We start from the raw sequence: 21,673 nt of genomic DNA, 5'->3' as shown, positions 1-21,673 counted from the left end.
ATGAGTTGGAAAGAGGTCCCGGAACGCACAGAAAAACTACATTGGCTACAATTACGCAAACTAATAAAAACGGGAAAAAAGTTATTAGATGCAATTTTAATGACATTGAGTCCCATGTCAGCTCATTTTGTTTCTTAATACAAGGGACGGTTGGCAATCCAATGACTATTTTAAACAACAGCCATAGTAGGCCTAGCATATTAAATGCTGTAGGCCTAATGACAACAACCAATATTTTTAGTTTGATCGCTAACTTTATTGCTTAGTAGTCTCAGCAAATGCAGTGCATGGAAATTATGTTTTCCCCATGAGGTGAAACGAAACCGAAGCGGTCTTCTACATAGGCTATACCAGAAAGGACAGTGGCTTTCCAGGTTATCCTTTCCACGTATTCACACAACGTTCAGTGTTTCCCACAGAATTTTTGGAAACTATGGGGGTAGCCGGGAATTTTTTTTGTCCGTGGGGGGGGGGGGGGGGGGGGGGGGTTTCACACGGGCCTTTTTTTTGGGGGGGGGGGGGTTTTCACGCAGTGTAAATGCAAAATGGCAAAACAATGAGTACAGTATGACATTGGCGCATGGAGAAACTATAGGCCTAGGCCTACATTTCAGCCATTTATATTTTGAGAAATAAGGCTACATAATACACATGCAGGGGTCTATGTAATGAAAAAAAATAATAAAACAAAATAGGAGCAGAGATAAGAATTTTAAGATTACTGTGAAATTGTTAACGCATAAACAAAAAGTTCTAAGAGGGTAGACTATGCCTTTTCCCCACACACACATAGGCGTACACATTCTACATGAGGGGTGCTGGTCACAGGGCCAGTTTTTCAAAATTCCTCCCATTAAAAGGGCTGAACAACATATTACACATTTATGTATATTCACATTCATTACACATTAATTTCTATATGCAGCCCGATGTCTCCTCTGCCTTGTCAATTAAGGCCTGTCACCTAACTCATTACAACTGTAAAACAAAGCCTGGGGAGTGTTAAACTCATCCCAACTGTCCCTTCTCTGAAGGTTTTTTTTATTGCTCCCAAACCCAAGTTAACTACAACAACTTGACTAGGCTTTTGATCCCTCTGTCTTTCAAGCACTTGTCGTTTTCTCTATAGGATGTATTTACTCCAGGAGGAAAATGCGAAGGAAATCGTAATTTCAAATCGTTTTTAACGAAAACGGCAATCGTAAAAAAAAAAAAAAAAAAAGTAAAAAAAAAAAAAAAAAAAAAATTTTTTTTTTTTTTTTTTTTTTTTTTTTACATTTTCGGAAGCTATGGCGGCCAGATTTAAACTATGGCGGGCCGCCATAGTTTGCTCAATGTATGGGAAACACTGACGTTGGCATATGCGTATTAAACGTTAAATCCACGCTTTGTTGGCGACTTTGTTGCATATAATTTGGCTAATCCGCATGTGCTGTTGCGATATGCCACTTCACTATTTAAATGGCTCGTGCACCGATGGTAAGCGAGCGGCAGCGAAGGTGCCGGTAGACTTGGCTTTTCACACTGACTGTCTGCTCGCGCTGCGGTCTGGTTGAAAATCCCCTCCGCAAATGTTTTATTTGGAGCGTGTAGGCGCTGTTTGAATGAAATATCACCTTGTCTTTGCTGTTTTCGTGCTCAAATTGACTTTTAAGCAACTGTCGGGTCTTGGGGCGCACACACATGCGGAGCGCTCGCCAGCCGAGGAAGATCTCATCCTCTCACCTATCTATCTGTCTTTTTTTGCTACATGGCTGATCAATGCACCAACCGTAGCCCAGGTGCCACTAGAAATTAGTATGTCCAAAACCTTGTGTGCCGACCAAAATTTTATGAAACTTTTAAACAATGTTTGGCACAGCCAGGCTTTCCATCTCATCCACGCATATGAACAAACAAGGAGGGAGGGGCAACTTCACGTAGCCTACATTTAATCAGATACACGGGGTAGACATGTAGTAAGCCTACATTTAGAAGTCAAAACAAAAGGTGGATAGATTGTTGTTGCCGTGAAGAGGCGGTTATTGAAATCGCGCTGTGGATGATTCTGCTTAAATAGCAAGAACGTTTCCCCATTTCATATTATGTTTCTATTGTGGAAAATATAGGTTTTTAAGTGGGTTATGCAATTTACTGCACATAAGTGCCCTTAAAGACCCACCACAACCCGTCATTCTCCATAGGATAACGTGGGGAAACTCGACCCCCGACTTCGGGCCTCGGGCCGGGTTCGGTTAGATAATTCTAGTGATGTGTCGGGTAACATCGGGCTCGGGCTTTAAAAGCAACGGGTCGGGTAGGGTCGGGTCGACATTTTCAGGCCCGTTGAGAACTCTAGCCACAACCAGTAGCTTTCTTTCTCTGCCTCTTCTGCTAGCTCCCTGTTACTCATTGCGCGGCTGAGGCTCGCGACGCCTGACTTGGCGGCTCGCAAGGTTATAGAAAAAATATTATAGCCCAACACAATCAACAGACCTGCATTTAAAATCTGCCATGCCTACATACATATACAATGAACACGCACAGGGCCGCTGACAGGTTTGGCTGGGCCCGGGACAAAATTTTCTCAATGGGCCCCCCCTCCCAACACCAAAAAAGCCCCCCACCCCCTCATCCCTGACGGTCCCTACACAAAATAGTCAAACGCCCAACCACAACCACGTAATTCCCTTGTGCAGCTCCAAAACACACCACGTCGGGATGACAAGCCCATTTATAACGGATAAACAAAAACTTATTTAGGCTACAACCTTACGGATATGGACTGAGTGGAGTTATGGTTTTCAAAATGCTATCACAATAAAATCCACGCTATTTTATTACTTAAGCTCATGAGTCATGAATAGCACATTTTTCATCACATCGACCATTTTCACTTGACCAAGGGGAATCATGCCAAGGACGCGTGTATGTCCGCTGAACTTCGGGGAACAAGGCGGAGCACATTCATCTTGCGAGTGTCAAGTTCACCGCAATCAGAACCGAAAGTTACAGGTTACCCCAAAACGACACCGTTATTATAACCCATTCGTTACATTCAATTCTAGGCTATCTAATGTCAATTTCACACGTTGACATGCCACTGGCTTATTTTAAACCAAATAAGTTTAAACCAGAGTCGAGTTACACTGACTGTAATTCAGCTGACCGGGGATGATTCTCATATCAATTCAGCCTGATTGGCGTGCGCGTGCCTGCCTGAAACGTTTGATTTGGACACATAATTGCAGAGTAATGCCTGCGCATATTCATAGATTCAATTACATAGGCGCATGAAACACATTGTTATTAAGCCGTTGTGGTAATCAAATTATTCGATACCCCCTGTATCTCTGATACTGAATCCCGTGTGACTTGCTCACGGCCTCCTGTGCCAATGTTAGGCTACTTGACGACGGGGCTGGAAAAAGTTTGCCGTGTCTTACCTGGATCTGCTGCACAGCTGCTTTTACTGGTGCCTGCTACATCATTCCAGTCTTTCCTGAAATATTTAGCCAGAGAACCCCTCAGCCTTTTGGCTTCTTCCTCTCTTTTTCGTTTTTCCTTCTTTTCTGCGCTCCTGACTTGTGCATGTTTACTAACTGGCTCGCGCACACTGACCACTTATCGAATGCTGTCGTCTTTTTTTCTAGAAAGACCAATCCATTTTGGAATAGGGGTGATAGGGGGTTATTGGCCGTTTTTTTCAAGGGAAATGAAGACAAACATCTATAAGTAATTGTTTGAATGCAAATAAAGCACTTTTCTACCCTAAAAAAACAACACATTTTGAAGTGAACGTATCATAATTGAGCCCAACGTCATGGGGGCCCAGTTATGGGTCCCCCTCTATTCCAGAATTCCCAGGGCCCGGGACAAAAAGCCCTTTAGTCCCCCCCTGTCGGCGGGGCTGAACACGCATCACAGTCATCTGCATCACGCCAAGTAGGAGAGGCTATGGACACGTCTACATCAAGATCTCTTTTTTTCCCACCTGGCTGACCCGGCACCCCATGCGTCGTTGTTTATTTAGCCTACTGACAAATTTGACTCGGGCGCACGCAGCAAGACAGATTTCCCCTCCGAAGTGAGCAGCGAAAATCAATCACAGATCTTATTTATCATATCTAAAATGCACTGACTGTCATTTTTATGGACGTTTGTTCACATGTTCATTGGTGGCTTAGTTTTGCATTGTTTTAAAAATAGACGGCTTTACATTCTAAATGACTGGGGGTCGTCTATCAGCAGAGAAAAGAGCGCAGAAACGTCACCTTATTCGGCAAACATCCTTCACAACAACGCCACGACACTCAATGGCGGAGACCAATAAATTATCTTGTCCACATCAAACGAGTAATTCCATCATACATTGTGAATGATGCGTGCACGCGCCTGGTGTACCAAAGATTCTCTGTCCTGCATTAAGAACGTCTCTGGTGTAACTCTCGCGCAGATTGCATTGTTGGTGACCACATCGCAAATCGCTGTTCATTTTCGCGCCTGGTGTAACTCTCTCGCGCAGATTGCTTGGTGACCATCTCCCAAATCGCTGTTCATTTTCAGTTTAACCTGGCGCTGTCAAACGGGCAATGAAGGCAAGCAGAGCGCGAATAAAGCACGTGGAGTCGCGTTGGAATGCTGCAAGTTGGAAACTTAAACTTTCTCTCTATCTCGCTTTCTCTCTCTCTCTCTCTCTCCGCACGGCATTGATTGACAGCTGACTGATAGAACTCAGTGCTGTCGGCGACGTCGCATTTTTATAAATAATAAGTTAACAAGACCATCAGGCAACCATCCTTCACAAGCTCAATAACTCTTGAGCCAATCTGTTAATTCCGTCCTCGTTACATTGTGAATGACGATCCGGAGGTCTATCCATCAGCCATCAAAAATATGCTGGCTGACAGCACCAGAGAGAGAGAGAAACAACAAAAACTGGACTCGTCCCTCTGTTTTTGTGTTGGATTTTGACTCTGGTTGCATGTATTGGCCATGTCAGCGCCAGGTTAAACTGAACTGTCCTATTGCTCTTTGATGTAAAAGTGCCCCTCAGTAGAGGTGTCTTTTAGTGCTTAAAAGTGAAAAGTGAGCTAGGAGGCCTGACAGCAATTGCTGACATAGTGTAATTAATTAATAATTCAAAAATGTAATCATAGGCCTACTAATAATTTAATAATTAATACTACTACTAATAATAATCATTTGCATAAATAATACTACAACCATGTATAATGAGGCCAACACTATCATGATGTAAGCCCCCCCAAAAAAAAGAATTGCCCTGAAAGGTAGGGGGGGCGTGCGCGCTCCATGCGGCTCTCCTCCTGATTTTTTTCTCCTAATGTGGCTCTTGAGGAAAAAATAGTGAGTATCACTGTACTAGCTCCTTGATTGTTCGCTGTAGTCGTGTCCCCGTTGTTCCAACAGCACGTAGAAGCTGGATTGCCGACCTGCAGATGAAGCCCCTGCACCCAACCTCCACTGGGTGTATGGATGCTGCTTCTCTGCGTGCTGTTGCCAGCTTGGTGTACTTGAGCCACTTTAAATCTGATGAATTACTGAACTCAGCATGTGCTAATAGTATTCCTTCTTGTCAAGGAAGAGTCAACTCTATAATAAGAACCCGTTTGACAGCCGCATACCACATCACAATGTCTGACCCTAGGGCTGACTGCACAATCTCACATGGGAAGCTGAGTTGCCTGTCCAGGTCGACGTGCATCTCCCACGCCTTTCCAGGGGTTGAAATGAAAGTTAAATAATCCACTGTAAAAAAGCTGTATTGTTGGTAACTATAGCCACTTCAATGAGGGATTGGAATTGATAGCGACACACATATCCTAATTGTCTCTGTGCAGAACATGGTGTCTATGGCTGATGATCCATGCAGTCCATGCAGGGGGGGTTAAAGTATTTAGGGTTACATGTATCCATGTCCAGATGAGTGTGTATTCATGCCTCAGTCCAGACCTCTACCCTCTGTGTTGGTCTGCAGATACTGATGTTGAACTCCCAGTCAGAAGAACAAGCAGCAAGGAGGCCATTCCACCAACTAGTAAGTCATTACTGTATCAGTATATTGTGCAGTGGTAGTGGTAGTGGTGGGGCATAGGTGACATCAAGGAGAGTTTGTGCAGAGGTATAAAACACTATGATGCTGTAGGTTGCACTAGCCTGCACCAGGCTGTCATCTCCACCAGGCTACACCAGGCTGTCCATCTCCACCAGGCTGTCCATCTCCACCAGGCTGCTAGGCTGTCCATCTCCACCAGTCTGCCCATCTCCACCAGGCTGCTAGGCTGTCCATCTCCACCAGGCTGTCCATCTCCACCAGGCTGCTAGGCTGTCCATCTCCACCAGGCTGCTGTCCATTTTCATCAGGCTGCTAGGCTGTCCATCTCTACCAGGCTGCTAGGCTGCCCATCTCCACCTGGCTGTCCATCTCCACCAGACTGTCCATCTCCACCAGGCTGCTAGGCTGTCCATCTCCACCAGGCTGCTAGGCTGTCCATCTCTACCAGGCTGCTAGGCTGCCCATCTCCACCAGGCTGTCCATCTCCACCAGGCTGCTAGGCTGTCCATCTCCACCAGGCTGCTAGGCTGTCCATCTCCACCAGGCTGCTAGGCTGTCCATCTCCACCAGGCTGCTAGGCTGTCCATCTCCACCAGGCTGCCCATCTCCACCAGGCTGTCCATCTCCATCAGGCTGCTAGGCTGTCCATCTCCACTAGGCTGCTAGGCTGCCCATCTCCACCTGCCAGATTACTGTTCAGAGAAGAGCCTGATAATGGTTGCAACGGTGTGTGTGCAGGGAGAGGGGGTGGAGGAGACTGGTTGTGTGTGTGTGTGTGTGTGTGTGTGTGTGTGTGTGTGTGTGTGTGTGTGTGTGTGTCTGTGTGTCTGTGTGTGTGCGTGCATGAATGCGTGCGTGCGTGTGTGAGCATGGACAGGGCTGGAGGAGAATGGATGTACAGCTGTCTGGTAACTCAGTGAACTCAGACAGCAGTCATAGCTACTGTATGGGCCAACTAGTGGTATCAGGGGGTTAGATGGGCAGCCCTGCTTCCTATAGGTGAACTATTCCACAGCAAAGGTACTGTAACTACTGACCACTCTAGTGGCTAACAAGGTAGCACATATGATATTGGGAAACATGTCTGATATTTTCAGGTGAATTATTGGAGAGCAAAGGTGCCCTGACACATGCAGTATCCACACTCTACAAAGGGACCTACAGAGTGCACCCCCATCTTAACTTGTCTATTTCACAGGTTGTAGTGCCCTGTAAGGTTTCCGAAGCTGGAAAACACTTTTATCATTAAGTGCTGTGACATGAAGTTCAGTATCCCGAACATGATCGGGATATTAAGTATCCCGAATTTACGTTAGAGCATATGAATACCTTTTCCTGACTTCAGTATCCCGAATAAGCCCTTATTCGGGATACTGAGAAATTGGAATATGCTAGGTGGAGTATTCCGACAGAAGTCGGGATACTGATGCATGTAAACACCTTATCCCGAAAGCAGGGGCTTCCCATAGAACGTTGTTGCTGGTATCCAGGCTACATGCATTTGAAGAGAATTCTATAACGGCAAAGAATGTAGACCGGGATATAATGCTCTGAGTTCATATAAACACCTTATCCCGAATATGATCATAACCGGGATAGGCCTCCTATAGGATACTGAACTGCATATAAACGCACTCACTGTACGCTGGAAACTCAAAGTGTCACTTTATCATATGATCTCTGCTTGTGGAGCATATTATGGTGATCAGGCACTTATTTAGACCAATGTGATGTTCTGTTTCAGTGTCTGATGGCCAGGATCTTATTGGTGAACCAGTGACCAGAGAGGACTTCTTACAGTGTGAGTACACACGTGCGCACGCACACACACACACACACACACACACACACACACACACGCACACACACATTGTACACTTGCCAACACACACACACACACACACACACGCACACACACATTGTACACTTGCCAACACACACACATTGTAAACTTGTCAACGCACACACACACTGACACACAGACACACAGTGTACACTTGCCAACACACACACACACACACACACACACACACACACACACACACACACACACACACACACACACACACACACACACACACACACACACACACACACACACACACACACACTGTACACTTGCCAACACACACACATTGTACACTTGCCAACACACACACACATTGTACACTTGTCCACACACACACACACACACACACACACACACACACACACACGCACACATTGTACATTTGACAACACACACACATATACACATGGTGTACTTGCACACACACACACACACACACACACACACACACACACACACACACACACACACACACACACACACACACACACACACACACACACACACACACACACACACACACACACAGAACAAGCATTAGGACCTCACCTCTTTACGTCCTGCCTTCTCCTCCATCAGATTCCTGTCACTTCACTCTGGATCCAAACACAGCACACACACGCCTCCATCTGTCTGAGGGGAACAGGAGGGTGGAGTGGAGAGATGAGGACCCTCAGTCATATCCTGATCATCCAGACAGATTTGATGTGTGGCCTCAGGTGCTGTGTAGAGAGGGTGTGTCTGCACGCTGCTACTGGGAGGTTGAGTGGAGTGGGTGGGTTAGTATAGCAGTGTCCTATAAAGGCATCAGCAGGAAAGGATCTGGTCTTGAGTGTGGGTTTGGATATAATGATCAGTCCTGGAGCCTGCACCTCAGCAGCTCCAGCTCCTCTTTCTGGCACAATAATAAACAGACTAAACTCCCTCTAGTGGCCAGCTCCAGAATAGGAGTGTATGTGGATCACAGGGCAGGAACTCTGGCCTTCTACAGCATCAGGGGAGACACAATGACCCTCCTGCACAGAGTCAATACCACATTCACACACACACTCTACCCAGGATTTAGGTTATATGGTGGGTCATCAGTGAAGCTGTTCTGAATTCTGCTCCTGTAGGTCACACATGCATACCCAACCACAAACACATGCACGTACACATACACGCGAAGACACATACACTCACATTCAGAGACACACACACACACACACAGTCTTTATTTGTGAGTTTGTGTTTGTGATTTGTTAAGAGTTGCAGTTGCATTTCCTATGATAAGGGAATGGTGGGATGCTGTTGTACTGTTGTAATTCTCAATGATTGATGTGCATTTGCATAATGAAGTTATTGTTCATTAATGGCAGGAGAACTGTGCATAACGTTGAAAACACTCAACTACACTTTGCACTTAGTTGATGTTGAGCACATCTCATCTGAGAATCCCATAGGCAGAATAAGAAGCTTTGTCGACATTGTGGGCTCTGATTTTGTTTAGGTTATCTGAGTATCTCTCTTGGTAATTTACATTGTGCTGTTGGAGAGAAGTCTCTACTGACTGCTGTAACTGGAAGTGTGAACAGTGGGAGACCAGTGTGTGTAGTATAGAGTTTGTCGAGTGTTAAAAAGTACAGGCATAGCAGTGTTTCCCACAGAAGATTTTATTAGTCAAGGTGGTGGTGGGGACTAATAGTCGTGAGGGGGTAGCATGTGTCATTAGACATGGGATTAAGAGGCCTAATCATCATTGTAAATGCTGTTTATGTTGTGCAGACTCATAATAAAATTTAATGTGAAAATCCCAGAAAACTAATGGCATTACATTATTTTGGTAATCCAACTTTAAAAATAAAGATGAATGTCCGCACACTGCTCCCCTGTTGCTTTTTTTTTTTTCCCCCCAAGTGAGCACTTTCGAGCTAATCGCTCTTCATCATTCTCTGAAGAGCGACTAGCTCGACTAGCTCGAAAGCTTGATGTGCGCACTACGAACCTACTGGGTAATCCAACTTCAGAAATTACATCCACAATAGCACAAAGCCTGTATCTTTTCAGGGGACCTCTTGGAGGTGGAAGGTGTTTGTTGTGGAGGTGGCAGCCTCAACTATAAAGTGCAGGGGGCAGCAGTGGCTCTACCCATTTGGGGCCCTAGGCAAAATATAGACATGGGGCCCTCATGAATTACTGTCACTGGTATTTACCATGGCAGGGCTGACTGCTGGGGTTCCCTACAATGGGTACATTTGGTGGGGCCCTTGGCAACTGCCTAGATTGCTTATTAGTAGTTTTACTGGTATTTGGGTGAATTGGAAATTTTGGGCTCAGACGTCAGGTCAGGTGGAGTAACAACATTTAATGACCATACATTAATTATTAATTGGTGGTTGAAATTCTGCAATTAATATTATTCTTAGATAGTCCACCTAAAACAAACAAACAAACAAACAAACATTAATCCAATAGTAGCACTGGCTGTTGTTGCACCGCCCTGTTGTGTGCTACTGTTGAAATGTCACTGACTCGTCTACCATGGCAGGGCTGACTGCTGGGCCCCCCCCTACAATGGGCAAATTTGGTGGGGCCCTTGGCAACTGCCTAGTCTGCTTATTAGTAAAACCGGCTCTGGCTGGAGGAAACTCTGGCAACATTTATAACCTCACAAGTAGCCCCAGCTCATATGAGGACCATGTGATTACATACAAGTAGCCCCAGCTCATATGAGGACCACCATGTGATTACATACAAGTAGCCCCAGCTCATATGAGGACCACCATGTGATTACAAGTAGCCCCAGCTCATATTCAGAATACCATGTGGTTACATGTAGTCCCATCCCATGTAGTGACACTTTCAGCTATTGTGGTGCCGTGACAATGACAATGGACCATGGAATTCACATTATTATTTAGAATTGAAGAGACAGTACAACAGAGTCCCATGTTGGACACCAGCGACACACCAACCTGCGTGTCCACCGCCATCTTGCCGGTCTCTATCTGGAACGATTTATGACGAGTCTTCCTGTTAACTACCATGTCATGGGGTAATACGGCATCACCGAGGGACCATTAACAAGGAACAGAAATGTGATGGGCAAGTTTTATGGAGGTCACATTGTTGAAGGGGGATGTCACATTAAAACATTGGGAAGTGTTTGAAAGAAATGAATTGAATACTATGGTTGTGGACCACTGCATGTTGGAGAGTAATATGGCATCACTGAAGGGCCATTTCCAGGAACAGAAATGTGACGGGCAGGATAGGTATCATGACGGGGATGTGGGATTAAAAGTCTTCATGAAGTGCTTTAAAGGGACACTGTGCAGGAAATGAAAAAAGGTACTGCAACTATGCTGCTCATTGAAACTGGGCTGCCTATTGCCAAATTTGATATTTACATGGAAGTTTACTGAGTAATAAACAAATATTTTCTAGTATGGTCCAAGTAGAATCATTTTTGCAGCTAAAAATGGCTATTTTTGGAAATTCAAAATGGACCATGGAGAAGATCCCCCTTTTCATGTAAGAAAAGTGCAATTTTTCCAGTCATAATGAATACTTAGAATTTGATTATGGTGGTAAGTATTCATGAAAAAGGTAACATTACTGAATGGGCAGCATGAATTCTGGAAATAAACAACTGAACATCTCACACAGTGTCCCTTTAAACAATTGATTTGTGTGCTATGGTTAAGAATCACTGCATGTTGGTGAGATAATAACATTGGTGATCGTATGCCTTATAGTATGTCAGTCAGTCATGTGTAAGTGGTTAGGGCGTCAATCTTGTAGCCCACACATTGCCGCCAGGTTGGTGGGGGGAGTAATTAACCAGTGCTTTCCCCCATCCCCCTGCATGACTGAGGTACCCCCAGCATGGTACCTCACACCACACTGCTCCCTTTCACACGCCATTGGGGGTCATTGTGTGCATCATGCACTTGTGTACTGTGGAGTGGTATGTCACAATGACAGAGTCGGACTGTCCCAGTTGGGCTTTCACTTCACTTTCGATTTCACTGGCTACCTGTGAGGTCACGTCTGGAGACTGCAGGAAACGACCGGTGAAGCAACTTGAACTGACAGCACATGTCCAACTGCTGCAACTTAAACTGACAGCACATGTCCAACTGCTGCAACTTGCACTGCAGGATGTTTGCAACTGCTGCAACTTGCACTGCAGGACGTGTCCAGCTGCTCCAATTTGCACTGCAGGACGTATTCAATTAACTGCTGCAGCTTGCACTGCAGACAGCACATATCCCACCCTGCAACTGTCACTGCAGGATGTTTGCAACTGCTGCAACTTAAACTGACAGCACATGTCCAACTGCTGCAACTTGCACTGCAGACCACATGTTCACTGCTGCAACTTGCACTGCAGGACGTGTCCAGCTGCTCCAACTGCTGCAACTACTGAAATCTGCACTGCAGGACGTATTTAACCAACTGCTGCAACATTATGGTGTCCAGTGTCCTAATACATGAACTTGCTTGGTGTCACAATGGCTATGTTTACATGAGACATTTAAATCCGATTTAACTAACTTTTAAAAAAATCTGATTAAAACTTAATTCCACTTTAAAAACATCAGCTAAACACTTACCGAACCGGAATTAAGTTTATTCGGAATTAAATTTAAATCCAACTAAAGTGGGTGGTTTATTCCTCTTTTAATTCCGATTAAACCATTTCCTCCGTCATGTAACCTTTTATTCCACTTTAACAACCATTCTGATTGTTCCACGCATGCTTGTTGGCCACACAATGGCGTAGGACCTAATGTTCTTTGCTTCTGTGAGAAAAAAATGGCGGACTTCCGGTCAATTTCCTACATGGAAGTTTTGCTTAATTTAAAGTCCCTAAGTGACTATAAATGTTGTGGATTCCATATTTTGATGTAAAAATGCACCACAAACTGATGTAGCACAACAAAGTTACTCCACATTACCCTTTGACCACTCGTTTTTCTAAGCTAGGCGGGTAAGCTAACGTTAGCATTTTGAAAGACCCAGACCATAGGGCCATTGTCCTAAGCTTTGAGCCTGGCTGAGGGAAATATTTTAGGGCAGAAGATGACCACCTCTCCCGGTAGTAGGCCTACAGTACATGAAGGTCCTGGAGGTTTGGCGACCATCCCCCCACGCTTTATTTGGCTCGCTCAGCACGTGCGTCCTCAGTCCAATCGCAATGCTTTCTTTTCCCCAGACTTTAATTCAGATTTAAGTGAAAGTGCCATGTATACAGGTACACATCTCAAAATAACTTTGAATCCGATCTATTTAAATCTGAATAATTAATTCGGATTTAAAAAAATCATGTAACTGTAGCCAATGCAGCAAAATGTTCTTCAAGAGGACTTCCGGTATATTTGCTACCATTTAGTAGGCGTGCTGGACCAATCCTCCAATCGTGATTATATTTTCCCAGCACAGAGAATCTCCCTCTCAGCTGTCATATGTGGGCTAGTGCAGTGTTTCTCAACAGGGGTGCCGGGGCACCCTGGGGCGCCGCGGGGCCCCCTCAGGGGTGCCGCGGAAACGTGGCTGATAAATAAATTATGTAATATAATACATATTTGTCTAAATTGATAAGTTAATGCTAGTCAGTGGAATCTTTCATCTGCCATTTACGCACAATAAAGTAAATATAGGTCGCCCCAGTCAGCTGCAACTTCGAACGTAGGTCGTTTGACGTCTCAAAATGTTTTGCTTTTCTAAGCTTGTGCGGAATGGATGCCATGTTACGGCTTGTTGGTTTGGGGTGCCTTGAAACTTTTCATGAATTGAAAGGGTGCCTCGCCTAAAAAAGGTTGAGAAACACTGGGCTAGTGACTAGTGAACACAACAGTGTGATCAGCCCACCCCATTTCTGTTTAAGAAAAGTGTTGCAAATGTTTCATACATCTTGCACTGGGCCACGCCACTATCACCTGATTGACAGCTGGTACCTGTTTCTACCGCCCTCCCCCCTGATGGCAAGAACCATTCTGATTGGCCCCACCCTTAACCCCACCCTGCCTGGGCTCCTCCTTAGTGTTGTGAGGAAGTAAGCCGTCACTCTGCTGTCATTCTGCTGCTGCTTCTCAGTGTGCACTTGTTGGGAAAAGGCGTGCACTTGTTGGTGAATAATGGCGTCAGTGTTTTCTCAGGAGAAGTCTTTCACTTGTCCAGTCTGTCTGGACCTGTTGAGGGATCCAGTGACTATTTCCTGTGGACATAATTTCTGTATGAGGTGCATTAATGGTTGCTGGGATCAGGAGGAATGGAAAAGAAAATATACCTGTCCCCTCTGCAAGCACAACTTTAACTGCAGGCCTGTTCTCAACAAAAACCGTCTAATGGCTGAGATGGTGGAGGAGTTCAGGAAGACCAGAATCCAAGCGGCTGCTCCTGATCATTGTTATGCTGGACCTGGAGATGTGGCATGCGACGTCTGTACAGGTAGAAAACTCAAAGCTGTTAAGTCCTGTCTGGAGTGTCTGCTGTCGTACTGTGACACTCATTTAAAAACTCACAACGAACTAGTCGGCAAAAACCACACCGTGATCGACACCACAGGCCAGCTGCAGGAGAGGATCTGCTCCCGTCATAAGAAGGTTTTTGAAATATTCTGTCGCACTGACCAGAGTTGTGTCTGTTATCTTTGTATGGTGGATGGTCATAAAGGCCATGACACAGTCACGGCTACGTCAGAGATGAGTCATAAAAAGGTAAGACACGAAGGCTTACATCAATATTTTCGGTTTCATTTTCATTTTTCATTTTCCAGAAACACAGTTTGTTGAAATCTACTTTGCCACACCCTACCCTGTGTTTCATGTGTCTCAGTGGACATTCACCGTATTGTAACACCTTACCCTAGCTATGAATGAAAGGTGGATGGGTGCGTATGTAAAAAAGCAATGTGGAAAAACCGGTTGGGCTGCTGTCATTGAATATTCACACACTGAGGCACACAGAACATGATTGCCCTCTCTTGCCCAGATATGTTGTTCAAGTGTAGTGTATTTAGTATTCAGTTGTATAGTTTATGCACAGGTAATGCCTTCTACCAACATAACTGTGTTAGTGATTGTGTCTCACTGAAGAGGTGAATTACAGTTTACCAAAATAAATCTCCAATGTATTTTTTCAAAACAATGACAAGCCAACTTCAGTGTTGCCTGATTTGTCATAGTTTGTTTTGTCATTACATGTGCCAGCTTGATTCATGTTAAATGTATTTCACACTAAAATTACTTTGTGTTACATGGCCGTAGCCAGCAAGTTGGGTTAACCGAGGTCCAAAATGCGCGCGCGCTTTTTAAAAATATATTTTTTAAAAAAGTACATTTTTATAGGCCTAGATGTTTATGTATAATACATATATTTATATGCATCCATGGTGTTTTGTTTTAATCTCTTGGACATGTTTGCCCTGTTCTCTGTGGCTCGTTTTCTGTGGAATGGGTATATCAAAATTAACATGAAACTTTAAACACATTCATATCTAAAGGTCCCTCCAATTTAAACCCATAGCCTAATCCAGTGTTTCTCAACCAGGGTGCTGCACCCTGGGGTGCCACGGAAACGTGGCTGATAAATAAATGATGTCAGGCTATAATACATATTTGTCTGAATTTAAAAATGAATAGCCTACTTAGTCTGGAATCTTTCATCTGCCATTTACGCACAATATTAGGTCGCAGAAAGCTGCAACTTCAAACATAGGCTAGCCTAGGTTGTGTGATGTCTCCAAATGTGTTAGTCTACTATCGGATGCGATGCCCTGTTACGGCTTGTTAGTTTGGGGTGCCTTCATTTTTTAATGAATTCAAGGGGTGCCTCGCATAAAAAAAGTTGAGAAACACTGACCTAATACAATAAAGTCAATATGATTATTAATCTACCATCTTAAAGTAGGCTATGGGCATAGGCTAATGACAAAGTGGCCAAATGAGTCAAAATATCCGTTGAAGTCGGTAGACAGTCCCACGAGCTACACGAATATGTTTCTTCATTTGGATAGGCTACTATTTTAACGGCAGTACAGCAAAAACAAAAAAAAACAGTAGCCTATTTTCACTTACCAAATGATTTCTTGAAGTTGACATAGGCAACAAGTTAGGACTGTGGCGTGGTTGTTGTGGAGCCTGCTGCCTGTTATATGCCTATGTAAAACTAACGTCTTGTCAGCTGAACATTCTTTTCCTCGCATCGCCTGCACGCTTGTTATTAGGCCTATTATTTTTTTTTTAGTAGTGTTTCTGTACACGCAAAAGCGAAAGACGAAAGTCTATCAACACAGGCAATAATAACCCCTCCAATTTACAATCAAATTATTTTGATCTGACAGCCTGCTTTTAGCTGAGCTTAAGTTTGAATGTTTATTGGTTATTTTATGCAGCTGATGGCGTCAGTCGGTCTTTTTTTCCACTAGCCTATCTAAAACCAAATGACGGCTTATGACAGATAGTGACTTAGTTATCAAATGCCAACGTTGTCAAAGACGATAGCCTACTCATAACTCCTTATGCATATGCCTATGCTACTGTTTTAAAACTGTGCATCCATGTTGGCGACCTGTGTCTCAAGCAAGCTTGTTTGATGTCTGAATTGCGTTCTCTTCCACGACTCGCACCACTCGCGCGCAAGGCGCGCTTGTTCATTGCATGGGAAAAAATATAAGCCTAGTAGTGCAAACAGAGGACACCAGAACATCTTCAGATGAGGACATTTTACTGTGATTGACTCTGAAGAAGTCGTGACAACTCGAAACGTTAATCTTGTCACTTGACCAAATAAGCAGGTAAAAATCCACATCTGAAGACGCTCTGGTGACTTCCTTTTATGTCCTTTTCTGTCGCTTATTACAGACCTTCCGATTTACAAGTAGAACCCAATGGCTGGTTCTTTCAAATAATGACTCAGTTAAAACGGTTTCACAAAGTTGTGAAAGACATCCACCTATTGGGCCACTGTTTTAAAACGCTTGGCTTTATAGGATACGTCTCAAGCGCCCAAGCGCAGCGTGGGCAGGCTTAATGGCCACGTTCCTGATGGTGCGTTACTGTGTAGGCTGCTATCTCTCTATTAATGAATCACTTGCACAAACAGAACACAAAGGCAAAATAGAACTCATAGACCACTAATCACTATTTGCAAAGCACGTTTCACAGAGGTTTTGAGTTTTGTGTGTTTGATTCATTTGGGCATATTTGGCGTTAAAAAAAAAAAAATCTCGGACGAAATGAGCGAGGTCCGGACCTCGGTAACCTCAAATGTAACTACGGCCATGTCTGTGTTACATGAACGGCTGTGTTTTACAGCTGAAATGAGTTAAATCATTTCACAATATCAGTTGCTGTGTGAAAACTGTGTTGTGTGCCGTGTTGACAACCCTCATAGAACATCTTAGTTTATGATGATTTGTCATTAACAGTCAATTCATAATCTGTTGATTTGATTGCTGATGTTGCAGGAGGGGTTGGGGCAGAGCCAGAGGAGATGCCAGCAGATACTCCAGTTGAAGGAGAAGGAGCTGCAGGAGCTGAGGAAGGCTGTGGAGACTCTCAAGGTGAGAACTGACCAGAGGAGAATACAAAGCGGATTCCAAAAAAGTTGGGACACTTGGTATTTTGTGAATAAAATCAAAATGCTGGCATTTTCAAAACATTCAATCCATGCATAAGATACACAATGGTCCAAGGTCAACATATGAAGAGTTAAAATGAGGCAAAAGCATTGTTTTGAGGGAATTATGTGGTTATTTAAAATTCGACCCATGCAACAAATCTCAAAAAAGTTGGGACAGGGCCAAAAAATGTTGTAATAGTTGGATAATTCTAAAAATAACACAAGGAGGAATATTTTGAAAGGAACTATATTGACTGCCAACATGAATGCACAAATAAAATACCATGACAGAGAGGCTGTGGCACTCAGTAGCAAAGATTTTGAGGGACTAATTACTGATCTATTACACAGAAAGATTGAATGATCAAATTGCAGGCATATAATGCCTATTTCTGTAATGTGGAGTTCTGTAAAATCATTGCACGAGCTATGAGATCATGACATACCCATCGTCAATAAGCAAACTATGACACTCCAACAATGACAGCTGTTGAAAATATGACCATAAACACAACACTTGATTAAGGCACATGATGCAGACATTAAACAGTGTTGCAAGTGGCAAAGCTCATTCTATATGGACCTAGGAGACATGTGAAACTGTCCTTAGATTACAGAATGGAAAATATTTCATTCTTTTTTAAATAATGGAGTCATGCACCCTCCAGGTTATGAAGAAAATGAACACTTCAGCTTGATTTAGTGGTCAGTCTGAAAGACAGCATATATGATGGTAAAGTGGTGCAGAAATTCCTTGGTTATGGTCTTCTTACTCATGTAGAGCATTAAAATGAGGGCTGAATGATATATTCAGACTTTAAACAGCATACATAGCTACCAAGGCATTATATTTTGGAGCACAGCCTTTAGATATTGCCCCATAATGATGGCAAATTCAATCTCTACTATGTTCCAACAGTGTGGTTCCATCATAAGAGTAAACAGGTGACAAATTTTTTTTCTTGCAGTCAAGATATGCCACATATTAAGCATAACAAGAAGGTAAACAAGTCGAAGAACACACCTATCAGTTGAGCTGCTGAAATCATGTCTCGCATATGAAAATATCTATTTTTTTGGATAAAATCATGCCATCAGTCAAAGTATTTAAATGATAAGTCTCCTCCCTTGTGTTGTGTTTATTCTTACCCAACATAAAAAGCATTGTATTGGCCCTGTCCCAACTTTTTTGGAATTTGTTGCAAGGGTGAAATTTTAAGTGATCACATAATTACCCCAAAACAACCATTCTGCTTGGCTTTAACAACTGATATGTTGTCTATACACAATGCTCTACCTTATTAACATATTGAATGTTTTGAAAATGCCAGCATTTTGATTTTATTCACAAAATACCAAGTGTCCCAACTATTTTGGAATCCGCTTTGTACAATCTGCAGCAGGTTTCTCGTTATGTGGTGTAAATAACATCAAAAGTTTAGTCTAGAATCACATGACCAACAGAGTACGGCAGGCTCTGGATGGGGCCATGTCATTGACCCAGTGTTGTTGTTGTTGTTCAAACTGCCTCTGCACGCTATGATCATTCACTAGCTTGGACACTACAGACTCACATTGCTATCCATGATTTGGTCTCAATTAAAACAAACACGAATCTATTCACTGCTCCTGATCTGTGTGTGTGTGTGTGTGTGTGTGGGTGTGGGTGTGGGTGTGTGGGTGTGTGTGTCCTATCAGTCTGGTGCACAGACAGCAGTGGAGGAGAGTGAGAAGATGTTTACTGAGATTGTCTGCTCCATAGAGAGCATGTGCTTTGAGCTGAATAAGCTGATCAGAGCTCAGGAGAAGGCTGAGGTGAGTCGTACTGAAGGACTCCTGAAGCAACTGGAGCAGGAGATTGCTGTGTTGAAGAGGACTGATGCTGAGATGAAGAAGCTTTCTCTGACACAGGATCCCATCTACTTCCTCAAGGTAGACAACACCTTGATACTTTTCAAAATAGTTGTTGGGTTAATCAGTTGAAGGATAAAACTGCTTTATTACAACTTTGACCTTAAGTCTAGCTTCAGTATAGAAAGAGATATAACAAGACCATTTTAGGCTTTGAACACTGTAAGCAGTAGGGATGTTAAAACTTAATATACCGGTACTAACAATTAATTACAGAGTAAGCCGTTTATTGAATAAATAAAATTAGTTGTAATTAATCACCAACAAGACTGACAGGAGTACGAGTTGAAACATGAAGTGGTCATGACAAAATGCGATGTGGGAGCATTTCAATCTCCTTTCTGCTCACAAAGAAAGTAAATAAAAGGCAATTTTGACATCTCATTTTAACACAAAATTTCAACTTTGTCACTGAGTTACCATCTCAACTACTTGCAGGGTGGAAATCAGATATTTTCAAATACAGAGGTCAAATATTGTGTTATTTGCCGTACTGCATACTGTACATAGCATCTAGGTATGTGAAAAGGTGAAGAATAGGCCTACTCGGGGTGGACACAAGTGATTTTTTATTTTATTTTTTGGGGCTTTTTGGGCTTTATTATTACAGGACAGTATGAGAGTAGACAGGAAACAATTGGGAGAGATAGATGGGGCAGGGCCGGGAAATGACCCCGGCCGGACTCAAACCGGGGTCCCCCATGGAAGCCCAAATGTGGGGGGCTTAGCGCGCTGCGTCACACATCCGGACACAAGTGATTATTGTAAATAATTAAGTGCTGATTTAGAAATGATGGAAAAGTGGGGGCGCTGTTCATGGGTTGTTACGACATCAGAAATTACATTCACAAAGATGAACGTAAGATGTTGCTAGGGGGGCCGCGGCAGGTGTGCTGAAAAAGTATAGCAAACCAAAATAAATAATTGAAAAATTCAATAACTAACACATAAAAACATAATCTAAACACTATTCCAATTAGTTAAGAACTGTAGGATAGTTTTATTGCATCTTTCAACAGTATGACTATTATCAATGTTGTTTTATACATCCCTCACAGACCAAGCTGATGGTTGTGAAAGAGGGACCACAGAAAAAACTGTGCCACGACCCATGTAAGGGGGCCTTGGCTGGATTCTGCCAGGATATAGGGGGCCTCGACGTGGTAAAGTTTGGGAAACCCTGATCTCGGGGGAAAAGCAAGGTAGATCGGAAAAGGTTTGATCAGCCCATTAGTGCCAAGTGAATTAGTTTAACTTCCCAGGCCCCATGAGGCGACCGGAAGGGATGGAGACTTAGGCACCGCATGGCCGATTGTGTCAGAGGCAGTGCTTAAAATTGAGGAGGATCAGAGCCGAGTGCAGAGAGAGAGAGTGAGAGAGATATGCCTTGGCAAAATGTATGTAACAGTGAGATATATATGGTTATTTTATATGTAAGTAGCCTATGTGTGTAATGTCTTGTGAGCAATGTCTACTTATTTGTCACCTGCCATTCAACCAATGGTTTCTTTGCAGAACATGGGATCCATCGCTGGTGATCAATACAGTGCTGTGGCCAGAAGGACCTTCAGACAAAGCCACTTCTTTGAGCCCCTGAAGGAATCTGTGTCTGCACTGAAGATGCAGCTGAAGGAGAAATTAGAGTCAGTCTTCAAGCAGGAAAAAGTCAAGATATCTGCATTAGGTTGGGCAGACATGACATTGACAAAAACCTTCAACATGTTATCACATTCAACATGCCTATTTAACAGCTGAGCATTGCTCGTGACTCACAACAATGTTTTTCTTTGTCTCAAAACAGCAACTAAGGCACAGATCATAACATGTGAGTCTTTGTGTGTGTGTGTGTGTGTGTGTGTGTGTGTGTGTGTGTGTGTGTGTGTGTGTGTGTGTGTGTGTGTGTGTGTGTGTGTGTGTGTGTGTGTGTGTGTGTGTGTGTGTGTGTGTGTGTGTGTGTGTGTGTGTGTGTGTGTGGTGGGGGGGCATGTGTGATAGGCTAGTTGTTGTGTCCTACCTTGTACTGTAGGAGCATGTTAAGGCATTGTGTGTGTGTGTGTGTGTGTGTTTGTGTGTGTGTGTTTGTGTGTGTGTCTGTGTGTCTGTGTCTGTGTGTGTGTGTCCGTGTGTGTGTGTGCGGTGGCAGGTGTGAACTAGTTATTATGTTCTTTCTTGTAGGAGTGTGTTAAGGCATAAAGCGTGTGGGTCTGTGTCGTGTGGGTGTATGTGTGTGTGTGTGTGTGTGTGAGTGG

The 21,673-nt window shown here is 43.6% G+C and overlaps 2 protein-coding genes across 2 annotated transcripts in view; both read left to right on the top strand.

The window, feature by feature from the left end:
* LOC134445672 (tripartite motif-containing protein 16-like) overlaps positions 1-9,688 on the top strand; it is a 245,965-nt gene extending 236,277 nt beyond the window's left edge. The window contains exons 6-7 of the mRNA XM_063194708.1: positions 7,800-7,856; positions 8,484-9,688. Of these exons, the coding sequence (XP_063050778.1) occupies positions 7,800-7,856; positions 8,484-9,004 (578 nt within the window). The 3' untranslated portion in view covers positions 9,005-9,688. The remainder of the gene's footprint in view (positions 1-7,799; positions 7,857-8,483) is intronic.
* A 4,548-nt stretch (positions 9,689-14,236) lies between these two features.
* On the top strand, positions 14,237-21,578 carry LOC134446524 (tripartite motif-containing protein 29-like). The gene is made up of 5 exons (XM_063195888.1): positions 14,237-14,494; positions 19,224-19,445; positions 20,940-21,108; positions 21,226-21,249; positions 21,568-21,578. Exons 1-5 carry the CDS (start codon positions 14,237-14,239, stop codon positions 21,576-21,578), a joined length of 684 nt encoding a protein of 227 aa, XP_063051958.1.
* Positions 21,579-21,673: the final 95 nt, after the last annotated feature.

Source organism: Engraulis encrasicolus, chromosome 3 (genome assembly GCF_034702125.1).
Source record: "Engraulis encrasicolus isolate BLACKSEA-1 chromosome 3, IST_EnEncr_1.0, whole genome shotgun sequence".
In the NCBI taxonomy this organism is placed as follows: Eukaryota; Metazoa; Chordata; class Actinopteri; order Clupeiformes; family Engraulidae; genus Engraulis; species Engraulis encrasicolus.
Note: the sequence above shows the minus strand (reverse complement) of the source record. Positions and strands in the feature narration are given on the sequence as shown.

Excerpts from the sequence above, each read along its gene's own strand:
- LOC134446524 (XM_063195888.1), top strand. The coding sequence starts at position 14,237 with ATGGCTGAGATGGTGGAGGAGTTCAGGAAGACCAGAATCCAAGCGGCT. Across the intron at positions 14,495-19,223 it reads TCTGCTCCCGTCATAAGAAG|ACAGCAGTGGAGGAGAGTGA; the intron begins GTTTTTGAAATA and ends TCTGGTGCACAG. Across the intron at positions 19,446-20,939 it reads ATCCCATCTACTTCCTCAAG|AACATGGGATCCATCGCTGG; the intron begins GTAGACAACACC and ends GTTTCTTTGCAG.